The 19792-nt window shown below is 41.8% G+C and overlaps 1 protein-coding gene across 3 annotated transcripts in view; it reads right to left on the bottom strand.

The window, feature by feature from the left end:
- mttp (microsomal triglyceride transfer protein) overlaps nucleotides 1–19792 on the bottom strand; it is a 36146-nt gene that overhangs the window by 9927 nt on the left and 6427 nt on the right. For all 3 annotated transcript variants that reach the window (XM_021573635.3, XM_090210770.1, XM_036954457.2), the window contains 9 exons: nucleotides 19499–19606; nucleotides 16980–17236; nucleotides 16507–16657; nucleotides 15923–16080; nucleotides 15373–15541; nucleotides 13750–13857; nucleotides 12765–12977; nucleotides 9056–9267; nucleotides 61–158 (listed from right to left, as the gene is read on the bottom strand). In XM_021573635.3, the coding sequence (XP_021429310.3) occupies nucleotides 61–158; nucleotides 9056–9267; nucleotides 12765–12977; nucleotides 13750–13857; nucleotides 15373–15541; nucleotides 15923–16080; nucleotides 16507–16657; nucleotides 16980–17236; nucleotides 19499–19606 (1474 nt within the window). The remainder of the gene's footprint in view (nucleotides 1–60; nucleotides 159–9055; nucleotides 9268–12764; nucleotides 12978–13749; nucleotides 13858–15372; nucleotides 15542–15922; nucleotides 16081–16506; nucleotides 16658–16979; nucleotides 17237–19498; nucleotides 19607–19792) is intronic.

The raw sequence follows: 19792 nt of genomic DNA, 5'->3' as shown, positions 1-19792 counted from the left end.
TGTGGAAATAGTTTTTCATTTAAATTGAACAGGAGAAATGTGGGGGGGGGGGCTACTTACGTGCCATGAAGCCAGAGAAAGCAGAGGATGACCCAACCTTGGAGAAGCGGTCATAGTTGTGGGAGATCATGTCCTTCATGGCTTGCCGTAGAATTTTGCTGGAAATTGTAGCGACCAATAGAAACAAATGGTAAATAATGAAGTATTTCAATTTGGAGTCACTTTTATTGTAAATAAGAATTTAATGTTTTTAAAACACTTCTACATTAATGTGGATGCTACCATGATTACGGATAATTTTGAATGAATTGTAATGAGTGAGAAAGTTAGAGGCATAAATATCATACCCTCTCAAAATGCTAACCTCCCCTGTTATTGTAATGGTGAGAGGTTGTCTTGGGGGTATGATAGGTGTCTATAACTTTCTAACTCACTCATCATATTCATGATTCAGTCAGGATTATCCATAATCACGCTATAAATCTACATTCATGTAGACCTGTTTAGAAACATATTCTATTCTTATTTAAAAGTGACTTCAAAATGACAAAATATATTATTTACCAATAATTTCTATTAGGCACAAAATAATATGAAACACAACCAAAACAAACAGCAACTGCATCCTACATGTTTGTAGAGTCATAACCTTGATGAAATCATTGTGTGCTAGGAATATGGGACCAAATACTGGCCATGTTGACTCCAATGCCTCCCATAGTTGTGTCAAGTTGGCTGGATGTCCTTTGGGTGGTGGACCATTCGTGCTAGGAATACAGGACCAAATACTCAACTTTTGACAGCTTCAATACACATATACAGAGTCTACAAAACATGATGAACACCTGCTCTTTTCATGACAGACGGACCAGGTGAATCCAGGGTAAAGCTATGATCCTTTATTGATGTCACTTGTTAAATCCACTTTAAAAAAAAATCGGTGTAGATGAAGGGGAGGAGACAGGTTAAATAATATTTGTTTAAGCCTTGAGGCATGGATTGTGTATATGTGTCATTCAGAGGGTGAATAGGCAAATTATTTAAGTGTCTTTGAACGGGGTATGGTAGGCAGTGTTGTATTCGAGACCACCTAAAGCGAGAATGATTCAAGACCAATTCCGGGGCAAATTGAGTCCGAGTCAAGACCGGGGGGAGACAGACAATACCGAGAGAGGGACAAGGGGTCTGAGACAAGGTCAAGACCATGATTGTAATTTTGTCAAATCACCACCATAAGGGTTCAAAATGTCCAGTATTTGTGTGTTCCTATTTCAGAACAACATATGGATTCTTTAGACATTCAGAATAGTGGAAAAATGCATGCTGAGGGAAAATAGAGCCACTCTACAAATTATTACTAAACCAAACACTGTGGGGAACAATAGGCCTTCTATGCCTTCAGAGAAGGGCTAAGGATTTTAAAAGAATGATTATAATAATATAATAACGATAATTATATTATTTTCAATGATGTTCTGATTTAATGTTTTCAGTTTTTGTTAGAAAGGGTCAACACTGAAGAGAAAAACAGACCCAATCAGTATTTTTGCTGGTCTCTAGGGAGATAACGCTAGCTAGCTAAGTCAGCCATTGGCTATGCCATCAGAAGAATTGGATCCTTTTTTGTACCCCCCAGGGCTATTGAACTTATCCCAGAGTCCGCTCCAAGACGCCGCCAGCCTTTCCAAGTATATTACTTGCTAATGTTCAGTCTCGGGACAAAAAAGTAGACAAGCTCAGGGTGAGGATCTCCTTCCAGAGAGACATCAGGGACTGTAACATACTCGGTTTCATGGAATCATGCCTCTCTCGGGATATACTGTCCCCGTCCATACAGCCAACAGGATTCTCAGTTCATCGCGCAGACAGGAATAAAGAACTCTCCAGGAAGAAGAATGGCAGGGGTGTATGTTTCATGATTAACTACTCATGGTGTGATAACATACAGCAAGTCCTTCATTCACCCGACCTAGAATACCTCACAAGCAAATACTGACTGTATTACTTGTAATTTTCAGAGTAAAAACTCAACGGACATTATGAAAGCTTAAACCAAGTTTATTCTTCTCAGAGGATGAATACAGCTGCATTAGACAAAGACACTGTTCACACAAGCGCTGATATTTAACCCTTTATCCGAGGCGGAGTCTCCTCCAACACATCTGAACAAACATAGTTTCCTGCCTAGCAGTAAAGATACAAAGTAATACGTCAAAAAAATATTATTTCCAACTTAATGTGACCTCAACTCTCTTCATCAGTAATCCATGTCTCTCTCCCCTTATCAATGCCTGCCACGTGATTGCTTTCCCTGCACTCAGCACATTCCAAGCTTAATTGCACACACTATTTACTTTCCTCCTACAGATTAATTAACTTAACTTCTGGTGTAGACCCACTAAACCTAAGCACTCAATATTTCAATAGGATACCTGATAATTAACCCTATCCCAAGTTTATGAGTTTGATTCTGGGTACTATCATCTTCCAAATAAATTATTTTAGGTTAGTCACAGCCGTGTGTATTCCCCCTCAAGCCGATACCACGATGGCTCTCAAGGAATTACACTGGACTTTATGCAAACTGCAAACATTTAACCATGGCAAGGTAACCACATTTCCTGAAGCCGCATTTATTGTTGCTGAGGATTTTAACAATTCAAATGAGGAAAATGCTATCGAAGTTCTATCTTCAAATTGACTGTAGTACTCGCTTAGAAAAAAAAAGAGCAAAGGCTACTCGCTTTTGAGGTGCCTACAAGGCCCTCCCCCGCCAAATCAGATCACGACTCCGTTTTGCTCCTACCTTCCTATAGGCAGAAAAACGCAGGTCTGACCAATCGGAATCCATTCATCAAGATTGTTTTGATCACGCGGACTGGGATATGTTCCGGGTAACCTCAGAGAATAACATTGACGTTTACACAGACACAGTGACTGAGTTCATCAGGAAGTGTATAGGGGATGTTGTTCCCACGGTGTCTATTAAAACCAGAAACCAAGGATAAATGGCAGCATTAGCACAAAACTGAAAGCGCAAACCACCACATTTAACCATGGCACGGTGACTGGGAATATGGTTGAAAACAAAAAGTGTAGTTATTCCCTCCCTAAGGCAATCAAACAGGCAAAACGTCAGTACAGAGACAAAGTGGAGTCGCAATTCAACGGCTCAGACACGAGACGTATGTGGCAGGGTCTACAGACAATCACGGATTACAAAGGGAAAACCAGCCATGTCGCAGACACCCCGACGTCATGCTCCCAGACAAGCTAAACACACTCTTCGCTGTTTTGAGGATAATACAGTGCCACTGACGCAGGACGGTGGGCTGTGGACGGTGGGCTCTTGTTATCCGTGGCCGCCGTGAGTAAGACATTTAAGCGTTTTAACCCTCGCAAGGCTGCCGGCCCAGACGGCATCCCTAGCCACGTCCTCAGAGCATGTGCAGACCAGCTGGCTGGAGTGTTTACGGACATATTTTATCTCCCTATCCCAGTCTGCTGTCCACACTTGCTTCACGATTTCCACCATTGTTCCTGTACCCAAGAACGCAAAGGTAACTAAAAATAAATGACTATCGCCCTGTAGCACTCACTTCTGTCATCATGAAGTTCTTTGAGAGGCTAGAGGGATCATATCACCTCTACCGTACCAGACACCCTTGAGCAACTTCAATTTGCTTAGCGCTCCAATAGATCCACAGACGCAAATCACCATCACACTGCCCTATCCCATCTGGACAAGACTAATACTTACGTCAGAATGCTGTTCATTGACTATAGCTCAGCATTCAACACCAGAGTACCCTCCAAGCTCATCATTAAGCTCGGGTCCCTGGGTCTGAACCCCACCCTGTGCAACTGGGTCCTGGACCTCCTGACAGGCCATCCCCCAGGTGGTGAAGGTAGGAAACAACTCCACCTTGCTGATCCTCAATACACAAGGGTGCATGCTCAGCTCCCTCCTGTACTCCTTGTTCACCCATGACTGCGTGGCCACGCACGCCTCCAACTCAATCATCAAGTTTGCAGACGACACAACAGTAGTAGGCCTGATTACCATCATTGCCGAGACAGCCTACAGGGAGGAGGTGCGGGCCCTGGCGGAGTGGTGCCAGGAAAATAACCTCTCCTGAACGTCAACAAAACGAAAGAGCTGATCGTGGACTTCAGGAAACAGCAGAGGGAGCACGCCCGAACCCACGTCGATGGGACCGCAGTAGAGAAGGTGGAAAGTTTCAAGTTCCTCATCGCACACGTCGCTGTGCTCGCGATGTTACTTTGTACATTTGTCATTTTGAGTAAAAGTACCTTGATTACTCATATTTGCTGTTCTGCGCCTGACTCTCTACACCAGCTACACACAGGACCCTTACAGCTTCTCCTTTATCAAGAACAAGACATTTCAAATTATCATCATATGGTGAGAGTTTTATTGAAGCACACTTGCAGTTCGAAAATAACTTGTGTGAATGAAACATTGTTGCATTTAAAAATGGAACTGACAGCATTTGAGCAACATGAAATCTTATAAAAATATGTTTATATACACCCCCAGGAATAATTAAACTTTTAGTTTGACATTTTCTGACAAGCAGCCACTTAGATATGGTCCTTTTCACGTTCTCATAAATTCTTAGAACATAAGGTATTTGTGAAAATTCTATAGCAAACTAGAGTGGGAAAATGGCCGTGGGTTAGGACAATTAAGACACTGCAGTAACTAAAACATCAGTGTTGTCCAGGACCAGGGTCTACACAGACCATTGCGCTATAGCCAAATCAGAGCTGACTCAATCATGGACACTCTTATTGACAGTGGTGGCTGCTTTGTGTGATGTTTTGTTGTCTCTACCTTCTTGCCCTTTGTGCTGTTGTCTGTGCCGAAATATTTTGTTCTGCTACCATGTTGTGTGGCTACCATTCTGTTGTCATGTGTTGCTGGCATGCTATGTTGTGGTCTTAGGTCTCTCTAAGTAGTGTTGTGTTGTCTCTCTTGTCGTGACGTGTGTTGTCCTATATTTATATTTTATTAAAAAAAATATGTAATTCATCCCAGCCCCCGTCCCCGCAGGAGGCCTTCATTGTAAATAATTTGTTATTATCTGACTTTCCTAGTTAAATAAATGTTTAAAAAGATCTATAGTTGAAGTCAGAAGTTTACAAACACCTTAGCCAAATACATTTAAACTCAGTTTCACAATTCCTGACATTTAATCCTTGTAAAAATTCCCTGTCTTAGGTCAGTTAAGATCACAACTTTTATTTTAACAATGTGAAATAATAGTAGAGAATGATTTATTTCAGCTTTTATTTATTTCATCACGTTCCCAGTGGGTCAGAAGTTTACATACACTCAATTAGTATTTGGTGGCATTGCCTTTAAATTGTTTCACTTGGGTCAAACGTTTCAGGTAGCCTTCCACAAGCTACCCACAATAAGTTGGGTGAATTTTGGCCCATTCCTCCTGACAGAGCTGGTGTAACGGAGTCAGGTTTGCAGGCCTCCTTGCTCACACACGCTTTTTCAGTTCTGCCCACAAATGTTCTATAGGATTGAGGTCAGGGCTTTGTGATGGCCACTCCAATACCTTGACTTTGTTGTCCTTAAGCCATTGTGCCACAACTTTGGAAGTATGCTTGGGGTCATTGTCCATTTGGAAGACCCATTTGCGACCAAGCTTTAACTTCCTGACTGATGTCTTGAGATGTTGCTTCAATATATCCACATAATTTTCCTACCTCATGATGCCATCTATTTTGAGAATTGCACCAGTCCCTCCTGCAGCAAAGCACCCCCACAACATGATGCTGTCACCCCCATGATTCACGGTTGGGATGGTGTTCTTCGGCTTGCAAGCTTGAAGTTTGAAGGTAGGCCTTGAAATACATCCACAGGTACACCTCCAATTGCCTCAAATTATGTCAATTGGCTTTAGAAGCTTCTGATAGGCTATCACAATTTTCTGGAATTTCCAAAGCTGTTTAAAAAGGCACAGTCATCTTAGTGTGTGTAAACTTCTGACCCACTGGAATTGTGATACAGTGAATTAAAAGTGAAATAATCTGTCTTAACAATTGTTGGAAAAATGACGTGTGTCATGCACAAAGTAGATGTACTACTGACTTGCCAAAACTATAGTTTGTTAACAAGAAATTTGCGGAGTGGTTGAAAAACGAGTTTTAATGACACCAACCTAAGTGTATGTAAACTTCCGACTTCAACTGTACATATACCTTTATACAAACAAGTAATTTACCACACCGGCCTGCCATCATTCACTTTCTGTGTTTACAGGCAGTTGCAACAGCGCAAGTTTAGATCATTGGAATGCATTCGCCAAAAGCCACAAAATACACCGGAATAGACTTCTGCAAATATTTAAACACCACGGGAGTCCTCGTACATTTAGAAACTTCACAGTCCTATTGATCAAACAACCATGAAATGGAAGGCTCTCTCTCTCAGTTATGCATATCAACAACATCAACAACTAATACTAGCGAGAACAAGATCTAAAAGATCTCAAATCTAACGAAAGCAACATTAAATAAACCCTCTCAAACTTTTTCAGCTAGTTGGCCATCAAAATTGCACTGATAAACAATGGGGAATTATAGCATCCTCGTCCTTCTGCAGCTTGGCTGCCAATGCATGCTTGTCCCAACCAACCTAACTGGCTAAAGTTGGCTAAGTTCTTGCAAGCTAAGCAAATAACACCTGCATCTCTAGCTGTGTATAGCCACCCCAAAAATTATATGAGTGCCTTCAAGGCAGAGTTCCTCTGTCCAGTGTCTGTTCTTTGGCCAATCTTACATTTTTACTTTTTATTGGCCAGTCTGAGATATGGCTTTTTCTTTGCAACTCTGCCTAGAAGGCCAGCATCCCGGAGTCGCCTCTTCACTGTTGACGTTGAGACAGGTGTTTTGCGGGTACTATTTAATGAAGTTGCAAGTTGAGGACTTGTGAGGCATCTGTTTCTCAAACTAGACACTAATGTACTTGTCCCCTTGCTCAGTTGTACACCAGGGCCTCCCACTCCTCTTTCTATTCAGCCAGTTTGTGCTGTTCTGTGAAGGGAGTAGAACACAGCTGTGTCCGAGATCTTCAGTTTCTTGGCAATTTCTCACATGGAATAGCCTTCATTTCTCAGAGCAAGAATAGACTGACGAGTTTCAGAAGAAAGTGCTTTGTTTCTGGCCATTTTGAGCTTGTAAGTCGAACCCACAAATGCTGATGCTCCAGATACTCAACTAGTCTAAAGAAGGCGAGTTTTATTGATTCTTTAAAAATCAGCACAACCGTTTTTAGCTGTGCTAACATAATTGCAAAAGGGTTTTCTAATGATCAATTAGTCTTTTAAAATGATAAACTTGGATTATCTAACACAACATGCCATTGGAACACAGGAGTGATGGTTGCTGATAATGGGCCTCTGTACGCCCATGTAGATATTCCATTCAAAATCTTTCCAGCTACAATAGTCCTTTTCAACATTAACAATGTCTACACTGCATTTCTGATCAATTTGATGTTATTGTAATGGACACAAAAAAAAGTGGTTTTCTTTCAAAAACAACAACATTTGTAAGTGACCCCAAACTTTTGAACGGTAGTGTATATAGGGCATCAGCCTCTAAGGTGCAGGGTTGAGTAACCGGGTGGTAGCCGGCTAGTGATGGCTGTTTAACAGTCTGATGGCCTTGAGATAGAAGCTGTTTTTCAGTCTCTCGGTCCCAGCTTTAATGCACCTGAACTGACCTCGCCTTCTGGATGATAGCGTGGTGAACAGGCCGTGGCTCGGGTGGTTGATGTCCTTGATTATCTTTTTGGCCTTCCTGTGATATTGGGTGTTGTAGGTGTGCCCCCGGTGATGCGTTGGGCAGCCCGCATCACCCTCCGGACCATCACAGAAGCTCCTTTGTGCATGATTTCTCGATTGTACTACATAATTGATCAATCGTATACCTCCACTACACTACTTTGATACGCATCAGTAGGGATTCAGAAGTAGGGATACACCACTTGCCCTTTGAGTTTTACAAAAAGTGCACTCCTATATGAGCGAGCTGGTATTACGGTTGCGGTCCTTTCAGAATAACAAACTTGTCACACACTTAAGGCCTGTATGTTCACCACTGCGCAAACATGTCTATAATAGATATAAAGGCTGTTAAGATAATGTTACAAGAAAGCTGTTTCATGCGCTGGCTACATTAAAGCTGATAATAATGAGTTTTTTTACTCTGCTGGTTTCGGCAAGAATTTACAAGTCCTCACTGTCTGAGACAGAGTCAAGACCAAGTACAAATGTATCCGACACAAGACCGAGACACTCAATATGTGGCCTCGAGACCGGACTGTTAGTAGGTGCCAGGCGCACTGGTTTGTGTCAAGAACTGCAACGCTGCTGGGTTTTTCACACTCAACAGTTTCCCATGTGTATCAAGAATGGTCCACCACTCAAAGGACATCCAGCCAACTTGAAGCAACTGTGGGAAGCATTGGAGTCCAACATGGGCCAGCAACCCAGTGGGACGCTTTTGACACCTTATGAAGACAATGCCCCAACGAATTAAGGCTATTCTGAGGGTGAAATGGGGGCGGGGGCGGGGAGGCTATTCTTGATGTTTGGTATACAGGTCCCCTAAAATGTGGGGACTACAAACATTGCTGTAATTTCTAAAACGGTTCAACTGATACGGATGGAAATACCCTTAAATTAAAGCTGACAGTCTGCACTTTTACCTCATGTATAATTTCAAATCCAAAAGTGCTGGAGTACCGAGCCAAAACTTCAACAAAATGTGTCACTGTCCCAATACTTTTGGAGCTCACTTTAAGTAACGTCTGCCTTCAATTTAGGTTGGCACAGCAGTGCCTGCTGGTCTAGCAGGTAACGCCACTGCCTGCACCACATATACACCACCCCAGTGTGGGTACAAATCCCAGCCCCACCTCTAGTCTCCCACTCATTTAGTGCTGTTTCTGTCTGAATAAAATGAAAACACCAAAGAAATTACAAATCAAAATGTAAATCCCATCACCCACCTGGCAGGCATTTCAAAGTGGAGGATGTCATTGACCTTGGAAAGCATGTACTTGTTCAACTCTCTGGGCAGGTTTCCGATGGACAGGAGCATGTTCTTCACCTCCATGTAAGAGGGGTTGCTGCTGAAGACCACATCCGCAGCTGCTGCCCTCACATTCTTCTCATAGACCCGGCGGTTCTGGTGGTACACTCGGTTCACCGTCTGCTTCACCTGAAATATATGTATACACAGTTGAAGTCAGAAGTTTACATACACATAGGTTGGAGTCATTAAAACTCTTTTTTTCAACCACTCCACAAATGTCTTATTTTTCGTGTTTCGGCAAGTCGGTTAGGACACCTACTTTGTGCGTGACACAATACATTTTTCAAGCAATTGTGTACAGACAGATTTTTTTACTTATAATTCACTGTATCACAATTCCAGTGGGTCAGAAGTTTACACACACACATTGACTGTGCCTGTAAACAGCTTGGAAAATTCCAGAGAATGATGCCATGGCTTTAGAAGGTTCTGATAGGCTAATTGACATAATTTGAGTCAATTGGAGGTGTACCTGTGGATGTATTTCAAGGCCTACCTTCAAACGCATGGGAAAATCAAATTCATGGGAAAAATCAAAAGAATTCAGCCAAGACCTCAAAAAAAATAATAATGTAGACCTCCACAAGTCTGGTTCATCCTTGCGAGCAATTTCCAAATGCCTGAAGGTACCACGTTCATCTGTACAAACAATAGTACGCAAGTATAAACACCATGGGACCACGCTGCCGTCAAATCGCTCAGGAAGGAGACGTGTTCTGTCTCCTAGAGATGAACGTATGTGTGAAAAGTGCAAATCAATCCCAGAACAACAGCAAAGGACCTTGTGAAGATGCTGCTGGAGGAAACACGTACAAAAGTATCTATATCCACAGTCAAACGACTCCTATATCGACATAACCTGAAAGGCCGCTCAGCAAGGAAGTAGCCACTGCTCCAAAACTGCCATAAAAAAGACAGACTACAGTTTGCAACTGCACATGGGGACAAATATCATACTTTTTGGAGAAAATGTCCTTTGGTCTGATGAAACAAAAATAGAACTGTTTGGCCATTATGACCATTGTTATGTTTGGATGAAAAAGGGCGAGGCTTGCAAGCCGAAGAACATCATCCCAAATGTGAATCACGGGGGTGGCAGCAACATGTTGTGAAGGTGCTTTGTTGCAGGAGGGACTGGTGCTCTTCACAAAATAGGTGGTATCATGAGGGAGGAAAATTATGTGGATATATTGAAGCAACATCTCAAGACATCAGTCAGGAAGTTAAAGCTTGGTCGCAAATGTGTCTTCCAAATGGACAATGACCCCAAGCATACTTCCAAAGTTGTGGAAAAATGGCTTAAGGACAACAAAGTCAAGGTATTGGAGTGGCCATCACAAAGCCCTGACCTCAATCCTATAGATAATATGTGGGCAGAACTGAAAATGCGTGTGCGAGCAAGGAGGCCTACAAACCTGACTCAGTTACACCAGCTCTGTCAGGAGGAATGGGCCAACATTCACCCAACTTATTGTGGGTGGCTTGTGGAAGGCTACCCGAAACGTTTGACCCAAGTGAAACAATTTAAAGGCACCGCTACCAAATACTAACTGAGTGTATGTTAACTTCTGACCCACAGGGAATGTGATGAAAGAAATAAAAAAGTTTAAATAAATCACTCTACTATTACTCTGACATTACACATTCTTAAAGTGGTGATCCTAACTTACCTAAACAGGGAATTTTTACTAAGATTAAATGTCAGGAATTGTGAAAAACTGAGTTTAAATGTATTCGGCTAAGGTGTCTAAACTAGACTTCAACTGTGTGTGTTTCTCTAACATCGAAATACATGGACAACACACACACAGAAAGTATTCAGACCCCTTGACTTTTCCACATTTTGTTACGTTACAGCCTTATTCTAAAATGATTAAAAAAAACAAACAAATACATCTACACAAAATACCCCATAATGACAAAGTGAAAACAGGTTTTTCGAAATGTTTGCACATTTATTAAAAACCAGAAATACCTTATTTACCTTAAGTATTCAGACCCTTTGGTATGAGACACGAAATTGAGCTCAGGTGCATCCTGTTTGCATCCTGTTTCCATTGATTTCCATGTTAGAGAAACACACACAGTTGAGATGTTTCTACAACTTTATTAGAGTCCACCTGTGGTAAATTCAGTTGATTGGACATGATTTGGAAAGGCACACACCTGTCTATATAAGGGCCCACAGTTGACAGTGCATGTCAGAGCAAAAACCTAGCCATGTGGATAAAGGAATTGTCCATAGAGCTCCGAGACAGGATTGTGTCGAGACACAGATCTGGGGAAGGGTACCAAAAAATGTCTGCAGCATTGAAGGTCCCCAAGAACCCAGTGGCCTCCATCATTCTTAAATGGAAGAAGATTGGAACCACCAAGACTCTTCCTAGAGCTGGTTGCCTGGCCAAACTGATCAATCGGGGGAGAAGGGCCTTGGTCAGGGAGGTGACCAAGAACTCGATGGTCACTCTGACATAGCTCTAGAGTTCCTCTGTGGAGATGGGAGAACCTTCCAGGAGGACAACCATCTCTGCAACTCTCCGCCAATCAGGCCTTTATGGTAGTGGCCAGACGGAAGCCAATCCTCAGTAAAAGGCACACGACAGCCCGCTTGTAGTTTGAAAATAGGCACCTAAAGGACTCTCTGGTCTGATGAAACCAAGAATGAACTCTTTGGCCTGAATGCCAAGCGTCACATCTGGAGACAACCAGGCACAGCTCATCACCCATCTAACACCACCCCTAACATGAAGCATGGTGGTTGCAGCATCATGCTGTGGGGATGTTTTTCAGCGGCAGGGACTGGGAGACTAATCAGGATAGAGGTAAAGATGAATGGAGCAAAGTACAGAGAGATCCTTGGTGAAAACCTGCTCCAGAGCACTCAGGAACTCAGACTGGCGGTGAATGTTCACCTTCCAACAGGACAACCACCCTAAGCACACAGCTAAGACAACGCTGGAGTGGCTTCAGGATAAGTCTCTGAATGTCCTTGAGTGGCCCTGCCAGAGCTCGGACTTGAACATCTCTGGAGACCTGAAAATAGCCGTGCAATGACGCTCCCCATCCAAGCTGACAGAGCTTGAGAGGATCTGCAGAGAAGAATGGGAGAAACTCTCCAAATACAGGTGTGCCAAGCTTGTAGCGTCACACCCAAGAAGTCTCAAGGCTGTAATCACTGCAAAAGGTGCTTCAACAAAGTACTGAGTAAAGGGTCTGAATACTTACACAAATGTGATATTTAAAAAATAAATAAATTAGCTAACATTTCTAAAAACCTGTTTTTGCTTTGTCATCATGAGGTATTGTGTGTAGATTGGTAAGGGGGAAAAACAATTGAATTAATTTTAGAATAAGGCTGTCAAGTAACAAAACGTGGAAAAAGTCAAGGGGTCTGAATACTTCCAGAATGCACTGTACATACAACAGAATATACAGTGCACTTGGAAAGTATTCAGACCCCTTGACTTTTTCCACGTTTTGTTACTTTACAGCAGGTGTCCACATACATTTATCTTATTTCGATATACCCTTAGTATGCATCTAAATATATGGCTCTGGGAATGGCAATCCAGCTTCCCGCATCCGGCACTTCCCCTGTGAATTTAGACGTCAAATGGCCTCACCTCGTCTGTGATGAGGGCGACGTCGTATCTCTGCAGGGCTGTGAGGGAGATGGTGCAGTAGGCTCCGACCTCCGACTCAGCATATTTGGAAAACAGGGGAATGGCCTCAGGCAGCAGGGAGTTCTTCAGCGCTAGCAGGTACATCTGAACGTCTGACTCCACCTGCGTACTGTCGGGACCTTCCAGAATCATCTTCTTCACCTCAACCACAGTCTGGGTTGTACATGAGACAAAAACACACACAATAAGTCAGCCATTGTATAGTTCCTTTTAAGAAATTGTGACTTTCTTTGGTGCATTTCACAACAGGATCATATTTATTTTATTTAACTAGGCAAGTCAGTTAAAAACAAATTCTTATTTACAATGACAGCCTACCCCGGCCAAACCCTAACCCGGATGACGCTGGGCCAATTTTGCGCAACCCTATGGGACTCCCAATCATGGACAGTTGTGATACAGCCTGGAATTGAACCAGGGTCTGTAGTGATGCCTCTAGCACAGAGATGCAATGCCTTAGACCGCTGTGCCACTCAGAGCCCAAATCCATCAAAGGGATAATTTCTGTATCTTTTCGAACCATCAGACACAGCTACGTCTCACTATTGTATCACGACTATATTCCAGTCTGGCATTCCAATAGTTGTACTTGGTTCAGTTAAAAAAGTCCAATCAGTATTCTCTTGGTTGAAGATTATTCAATTGCTTAAAAGGGACATTTAAACTAATTTCTACTTCACATTCATCGAGACAATGCCTACTCATAGTTGGTTAAAATTACATGATGCACAACAGATGATGTTATCAGAAACAGTTATCTTCCTCCATCTTTTGAACTATGAAACACACCATTTTCACATATGTTGATGTTGGGGTGGTGCTGGAGATGAATATTAAGTAAACAGAATGTGTGAATCCCTTTAAGAACGAGTTTTGTACATCTCCCCTCATTACAGACATCGGGTCAAACATATTCGATACTCACTGGTAGCTCACAACCCCCTTTCTGACAGAGCTTGTGCACAAGGGCACCCATGATGATCACCACCGACTCTTTGATGTCATTACTGACAATCTTGCCCTTTGAAATGTCCTGAAAAAACAATGCGTGTAATTAAAAATCGCCATATGTTTTATCATACAGTACACACAAAAAAAAAACACCATTTTAAATATAATTGTAATTTTGAAAGTCGTAGGTGCAAAAAAAATAATTTGCAGGTGAACTTGGATTAGCTAACACAACGTGCCATTGGAACACAGGAGTAATGGTTGCTCATAATGGGCCTCTGTACGCCTATGTAGATATGCCATTAATTAATTAATTATTAATTATTGTTTACAGGAAACTCAATCAACAATTTTAGATGAAGGTGAGTAGAAAATGGACTGTGGTTGAAAAATACTTCTCCCGTGGGCAAAGAAACTCAAAAGGGATGATGATATTAGCAGTAATTTTGATCCGAATGAGCAAATTGTCCAAACAGACCCACAAGGTAGATGGATGATTTTAAATATGTTATTGGACCATAAACAGATATGGCTCATTAACCTTTACGGACCAAATAATGATGATCCACGCTTCTTTGAAAATATATATATAATAAAGTATCAACCCTGCAAGCAATACAATATTATCATGGTGGGAGATTATAATACGGTTTTAAATACCTCAATGGACCGTAAAGGAAATCACACTCATGCTCTTAAGGAAATCACAAATATCATGGATATATTGGAACTAGTGGATATATGGAGGCTTAAATATCCTGACCTAGTGAGATATACATGGCGGAGGCTTAATCAAGTTAGTCGTCTTGACTTCTTTCTTATGTCAGTCTGGTTGGCACCGAAAGTGAAAAAAAGTGTTGATAGGGGACATAGGTACAGCAAATCCGCTTATTGTACAGGACACTTAAAATGTGCCTTTAGAGGTCATGCAATTCAGTACTCATCTCTAAAACAAAAGCAATTTAGATCAAAAGAGTCCATATTAACAAAGGAAATTGAAGGACTAACAGTACAGTTAGATAGCAATAAAACCTGTACCATAGAGGCACAGAATAAGTTAGAGGAAAAACAAAAAGAAATGGAGGAACTTATTCAAGAAAGATCCAGTGTAATATACTATATTAATGAAGCAAACTGGATGGAAAATGGGGAAAAAAAAAGGCTAAAAAAAATAATTTAATGAAACTGGTTGCAAATGACAAAGTCACCTATGATTCACCAAATTATATTTGAAAGAGGAAGCAAAGTACGTTAAGGATATGTTTTCGTTTCAGTCTCCTCCATCTCCTCTAACCGGAGCTAATTGTATGGATGTTTGCCCTGATGATGAGCATAAGGGTACTTTCAAACCAGAAAAAACAGATAGTTTTTTTACCTAAGTAATTCAATGATTTTCACTGGGAGCAGAGCATTGGGGGAGGGTCTAGTGTTATGTCATTGTGACTTCTGACAGGCACCGCAACACATCTGTCTAACCAACTGAAAACGTTGAACGGACTTATACCGAATCATTTCTCCCCATCCCGCTGTGTTGGACATGCATTTCATTCATTTTGGTTTGTAGAGTTTAAGCAAGTGGCAGCCATTGGCCACTCACCACCAAAGCCTGGAGCATTCTTTCGTTGGGGTGCGAGGCGAAGCCGCAGGCGTACAGGAACCTTTCCTGCAGAACCAGGCCTTTGGGGTCGGCAAAGTTGAGGAACTGCAGCATGGCGTCCAGGGAGGCGGGCGTCTGGGACGAGGTCACGGCGTCCACCACCTGAGGTCTGCAGACCCCGACAGAGTTGGAGAGAGGCAGTGAGTCAGAAGTCTAAAACGTCGCAATATTCCCTATATAGTTAACTATGTGGCTCTGGCCAAAAGACCCACGGGGCGAGAGACAAACAGCAAGGAAATGGGGTGACGAGTCACTACATCTCATAAGAAAGCATCACAGCCTGAGAGAGAGAGAAAAACACAAACATACATAAAAAAAGAGGAGAAAACAAGAGATTGAGAAGAGAGCGATAGAAGAGAAGTGAAATTAGAGAGAAGGAGTGAAACAGGAAAGACAAAAAGAGAAAAAAAGAGGAGTGAGAGAAAGAGGCAGACAAAGAGAAAGGGAGAGAGAGAGAGAGAGAGAGAGGTGGGTAAGTGCTAGGCCTTACAGGGCAGTCTTGGTGGAGCTCTTCAGCACTTGGAGGATCTCGTCCTTGGAGGCTTTCCTTATGCTCTGGATGAGAGCCAGGAAGCGTCGGGGAGCGATGGCTTTTGACAAGCTATCTGGTTCAAACTGCTTCTTGACCTCTTGCCAGTGCTCAAACAGCTAGCGGGATGAGCAGAGAAGAGGAAAAGAAAGGGGAAAAAAATGCTAATTTCTTAATTACATGTTTGGTCAGCAAGGACATGCATCGATAGTGTGGTATAGCGTTGGTAAATTCAGACTTCACAAGGGCTTTTCACACTATTGTAACACCCTGTACTGTGTTAGTTCTGATTATTTCATTCTAGCACCATTCCAGCAATCAACCAGGCCAGCATCATACAGTTTTCCTCTGCCCTTTTTAATTATTCTATAGCAAAGAGTCATTTTTGAAGCATTTAGTTTGGGAGTCAATACCGTCAATGTAAAAGCTGAATTGAAGGTTATATTGAAGGTTATATTGGCATCTTTCAGAGGAAAAAGTCAGTGTCCAAGGTTGAAAACAACGTGAAGCACTTTTTTACTTTATTGCTTCTCACAACCACTCACCGATTGACAGCCCTTGCATTGGGATTTGACCTTCTCAGCTGTCACACCAACAGCATACAATTTCTCATCAAGTGATTTGACAACACTGGCGACATTCTTCCCCGCAGCCTCAAATGGCCCAGTCTCAATTGTTACCAGCGTCAAGTTTTGCCTGAGGACAACATAAATTAACAAATCCAAATCAATCAGTTTCTGTTCCATGCAATTGATGCTCTCAGAAAGCCTACTCAAATCAGTAAGTGAAAAAAGAACATTACTTTTACGCATGTGTTGGATTAATGTAGTAAACAAAAAGAAGAAATACAACTATTGCCTCAATGTTTACAGCAGAAATTCACCATTAAAATTCCATTTGACTCCCCGTGTGTCATATTTTTCTTAAAGCCGCATTGTTGGTTAAGGGCTTGTAAGTAAGCATTCCTGTTGTATTTGGCGCATGTGACAAATAAAATGTGATTTGTGTCACACCTTACCTGGACACTATTTTAGCGGCGGTGGTGCGGCGTGCGTTGACTGCTAAGATGTGAGTCTCCTTGGCTGTGGCTGACTTAATGAAGCCATCCTCCAGGGTGAAAACAGTGACAGAGCTGGACTCCCCACTCACGCCCAGGACCTGAATGTAGGTGGTGAAGCCGGTCTCTGCGGTCTTGCAGGTCTCCAAAGCCTTGGTCCTTGTCACCTGGCCTTGGGTAGCCTTGTACTCTACCGTACACCTCCCTGACACATCATTCTGTTCCCAGAAAGATCAGTCAGCCAACCAAAAGTACTCACACAGAAAACCATAGAAAAACAGTTAAGCATTTGTTCAAATAATTTACATTGAGAATTCATTGCAAACTTACAACTGTGTTTATGGTAAAATGTTATTTTACAGTGCATTATTATTTTTTTATTTTTTTTGATGACATGACACCTGCTCATTCAAGGGTTTTTCTTATTTTTACATTTTAGAATAATAGTAAAGACATCAAAACTATGAAATAACACATGGAATCATGGAGTAACCAAAAGTGTTAAATCAAAATACATTTTAAATTTGAGATTCTTCAAATATCAAGGCAAAGGGTGGCTGACAGCTTTGCACACTCATGGTATTCTCTCAACCAGCTTCACCTGGAATGCTTTTCCAACAGGAGTTCAAACATATGCTGACCACTTGTTGGCTGCTTTCCCTTCACTCTGCGGTTCAACTCATCCCAAACCATCTCAACTGGGTTGAGGTCAGGTGATTGTGGAGGCCAGGTCATCTGAAGCAGCACTCCATCACTCTCCTTCTTGGTTAAATAGCCCTTACACAGCCCGGAGGTGTGTTGGGTCATTGTCCTGTTTAAATACAAATGATAGAGCAAACCAGATGGGATGGTGTATCGCTGCAGAATGCTGTGGCAGCCATGCTGGTTAAGTGTGCCTTGAATTCTAAATAAATCACAGACAGGGTCACCAGCAACGCACCTCTACACCATCACACTTCCTCCTCCATGCTTCACGGTGGGAAATACAGATGCGGAGATCATCCGTTCACCAGCAACGCGTCTCACAAAGTTTGGAACCCAAAATCTAAAATTTGGACTCATCAGATGAAAGGACACATTTCCACCTGGCTAATGTCAGGTGGGGTGATTACCTCATGAAGCTGCTTGAGAGAATGCCATGAGTGTTCAAAGCTGTCATCAAGGCAAAGGGTGGCTATTTGAAGAATCGAATTGGATTTGTTTAATACTTTTTTGGTTACTACATGATTATGTGTGTTATTTCATAGTTTTGATGTCTTCACTATTATTCTACAATGTATAAAATAGTAAAAATAAAGAAAAACCCTTGTTGAATGAGTAGGTGCTCTAAAACTTTTGACCAGTAGAGTGTTTGTATATGTATGTATGTACAGTGTCTTGCGAAAGTATTCGGCCCCCTTGAACTTTGCGACCTTTTGCCACATTTCAGGCTTCAAACAAAGATATAAAACTGTATTTTTTTTGTGAAGAATCAACAACAAGTGGGACACAATCATGAAGTGGAACGACATTTATTGGATATTTCAAACTTTTTTGACAAATCAAAAACTGAAAAAACACAGCTGAACACACCATCCCCACTGTCAAACATGGTGGTGGCAGCATCATGGTTTGGGCCTGCTTTTCTTCAGCAGGGACAGGGAAGATGGTTAAAATTGATGGGAAGATGGATGGAGCCAAATACAGGACCATTCTGGAAGAAAACCTGATGGAGTCTGCAAAAGACCTGAGACTGGGATGGAGATTTGTCTTCCAACAAGACAATGATCCAAAACATAAAGCAAAATCTACAATGGAATGGTTCAAAAATAAACATATCCAGGTGTTAGAATGGCAAAGTCAAAGTCCAGACCTGAATCCAATCGAGAATCTGTGGAATGAACTGAAAACTGCTGTTCACAAATGCTCTCCATCCAACCTCACTGAGCTCGAGCTGTTTTGCAAGGAGGAATGGGAAAAAATGTCTCTCGAAAAAAAGTCTCTCGATGTGCAAAACTGATAGAGACATACCCCAAGCGACTTACAGCTGTAATCGCAGCAAAAGGTGGCGCTACAAAGTATTAACTGAAGGGGGCTGAATAATTTTGCACGCCCAATTTTTCAGTTTTTGATTTGTTAAAAAAGTTTGAAATATCCAATAAATGTCATTCCACTTCATGATTGTGTCCCACTTGTTGTTGATTCTTCACAAAAAAAATACAGTTTTATATCTTTATGTTTGAAGCCTGAAATGTGGCAAAAGGTTGCAAAGTTCAAGGGGGCCGAATACTTTCGCAAGGCACTGTATGTATGTATGTATGTATGTATGTATGTATATATATAAGAAACAATTTGGTACACGGCAGTGGTTACCAATTGAGTTAGTGTATCAAAAGTACTCATTGTTACCACATCTCTTAGTAAGTGCCTACTAAAATAGGACTGCAGATTAAATGTTTCCACAATTTCCTGTAACTGTATATGCATTGGGTCTCATTTACCTCTATGACCTTCCCAGATCTGGATTGCACCTGCAGCAAGCTAGCCACACCCCTTTTCAAGTTCTTAATGGAAGCAGGCTCCGCCTTATAGCAGTAAAAGCTGCTCACCTGAAACAGAGGCATGGAACAACAAACAAGTCAATATGATACGAAACAGTGCACTAGAGTCAAGTGACAGAACAGCAAAATTAGCAGTACTTCTCTCCGATTAATATTATCAAAGTGCCTCAGATAATGATGAGATGTCAACAAATGGAAAAGGGTCTGACTACGTAGGGTCTGACTGTGAAATGC

This window comes from Oncorhynchus mykiss, chromosome 19 (assembly GCF_057628025.1).
Source record: "Oncorhynchus mykiss isolate SJ-2025 chromosome 19, ASM5762802v1, whole genome shotgun sequence".
Taxonomy (NCBI): domain Eukaryota; kingdom Metazoa; phylum Chordata; class Actinopteri; order Salmoniformes; family Salmonidae; genus Oncorhynchus; species Oncorhynchus mykiss.
This window is presented reverse-complemented; position numbering and strand designations above follow the sequence as displayed.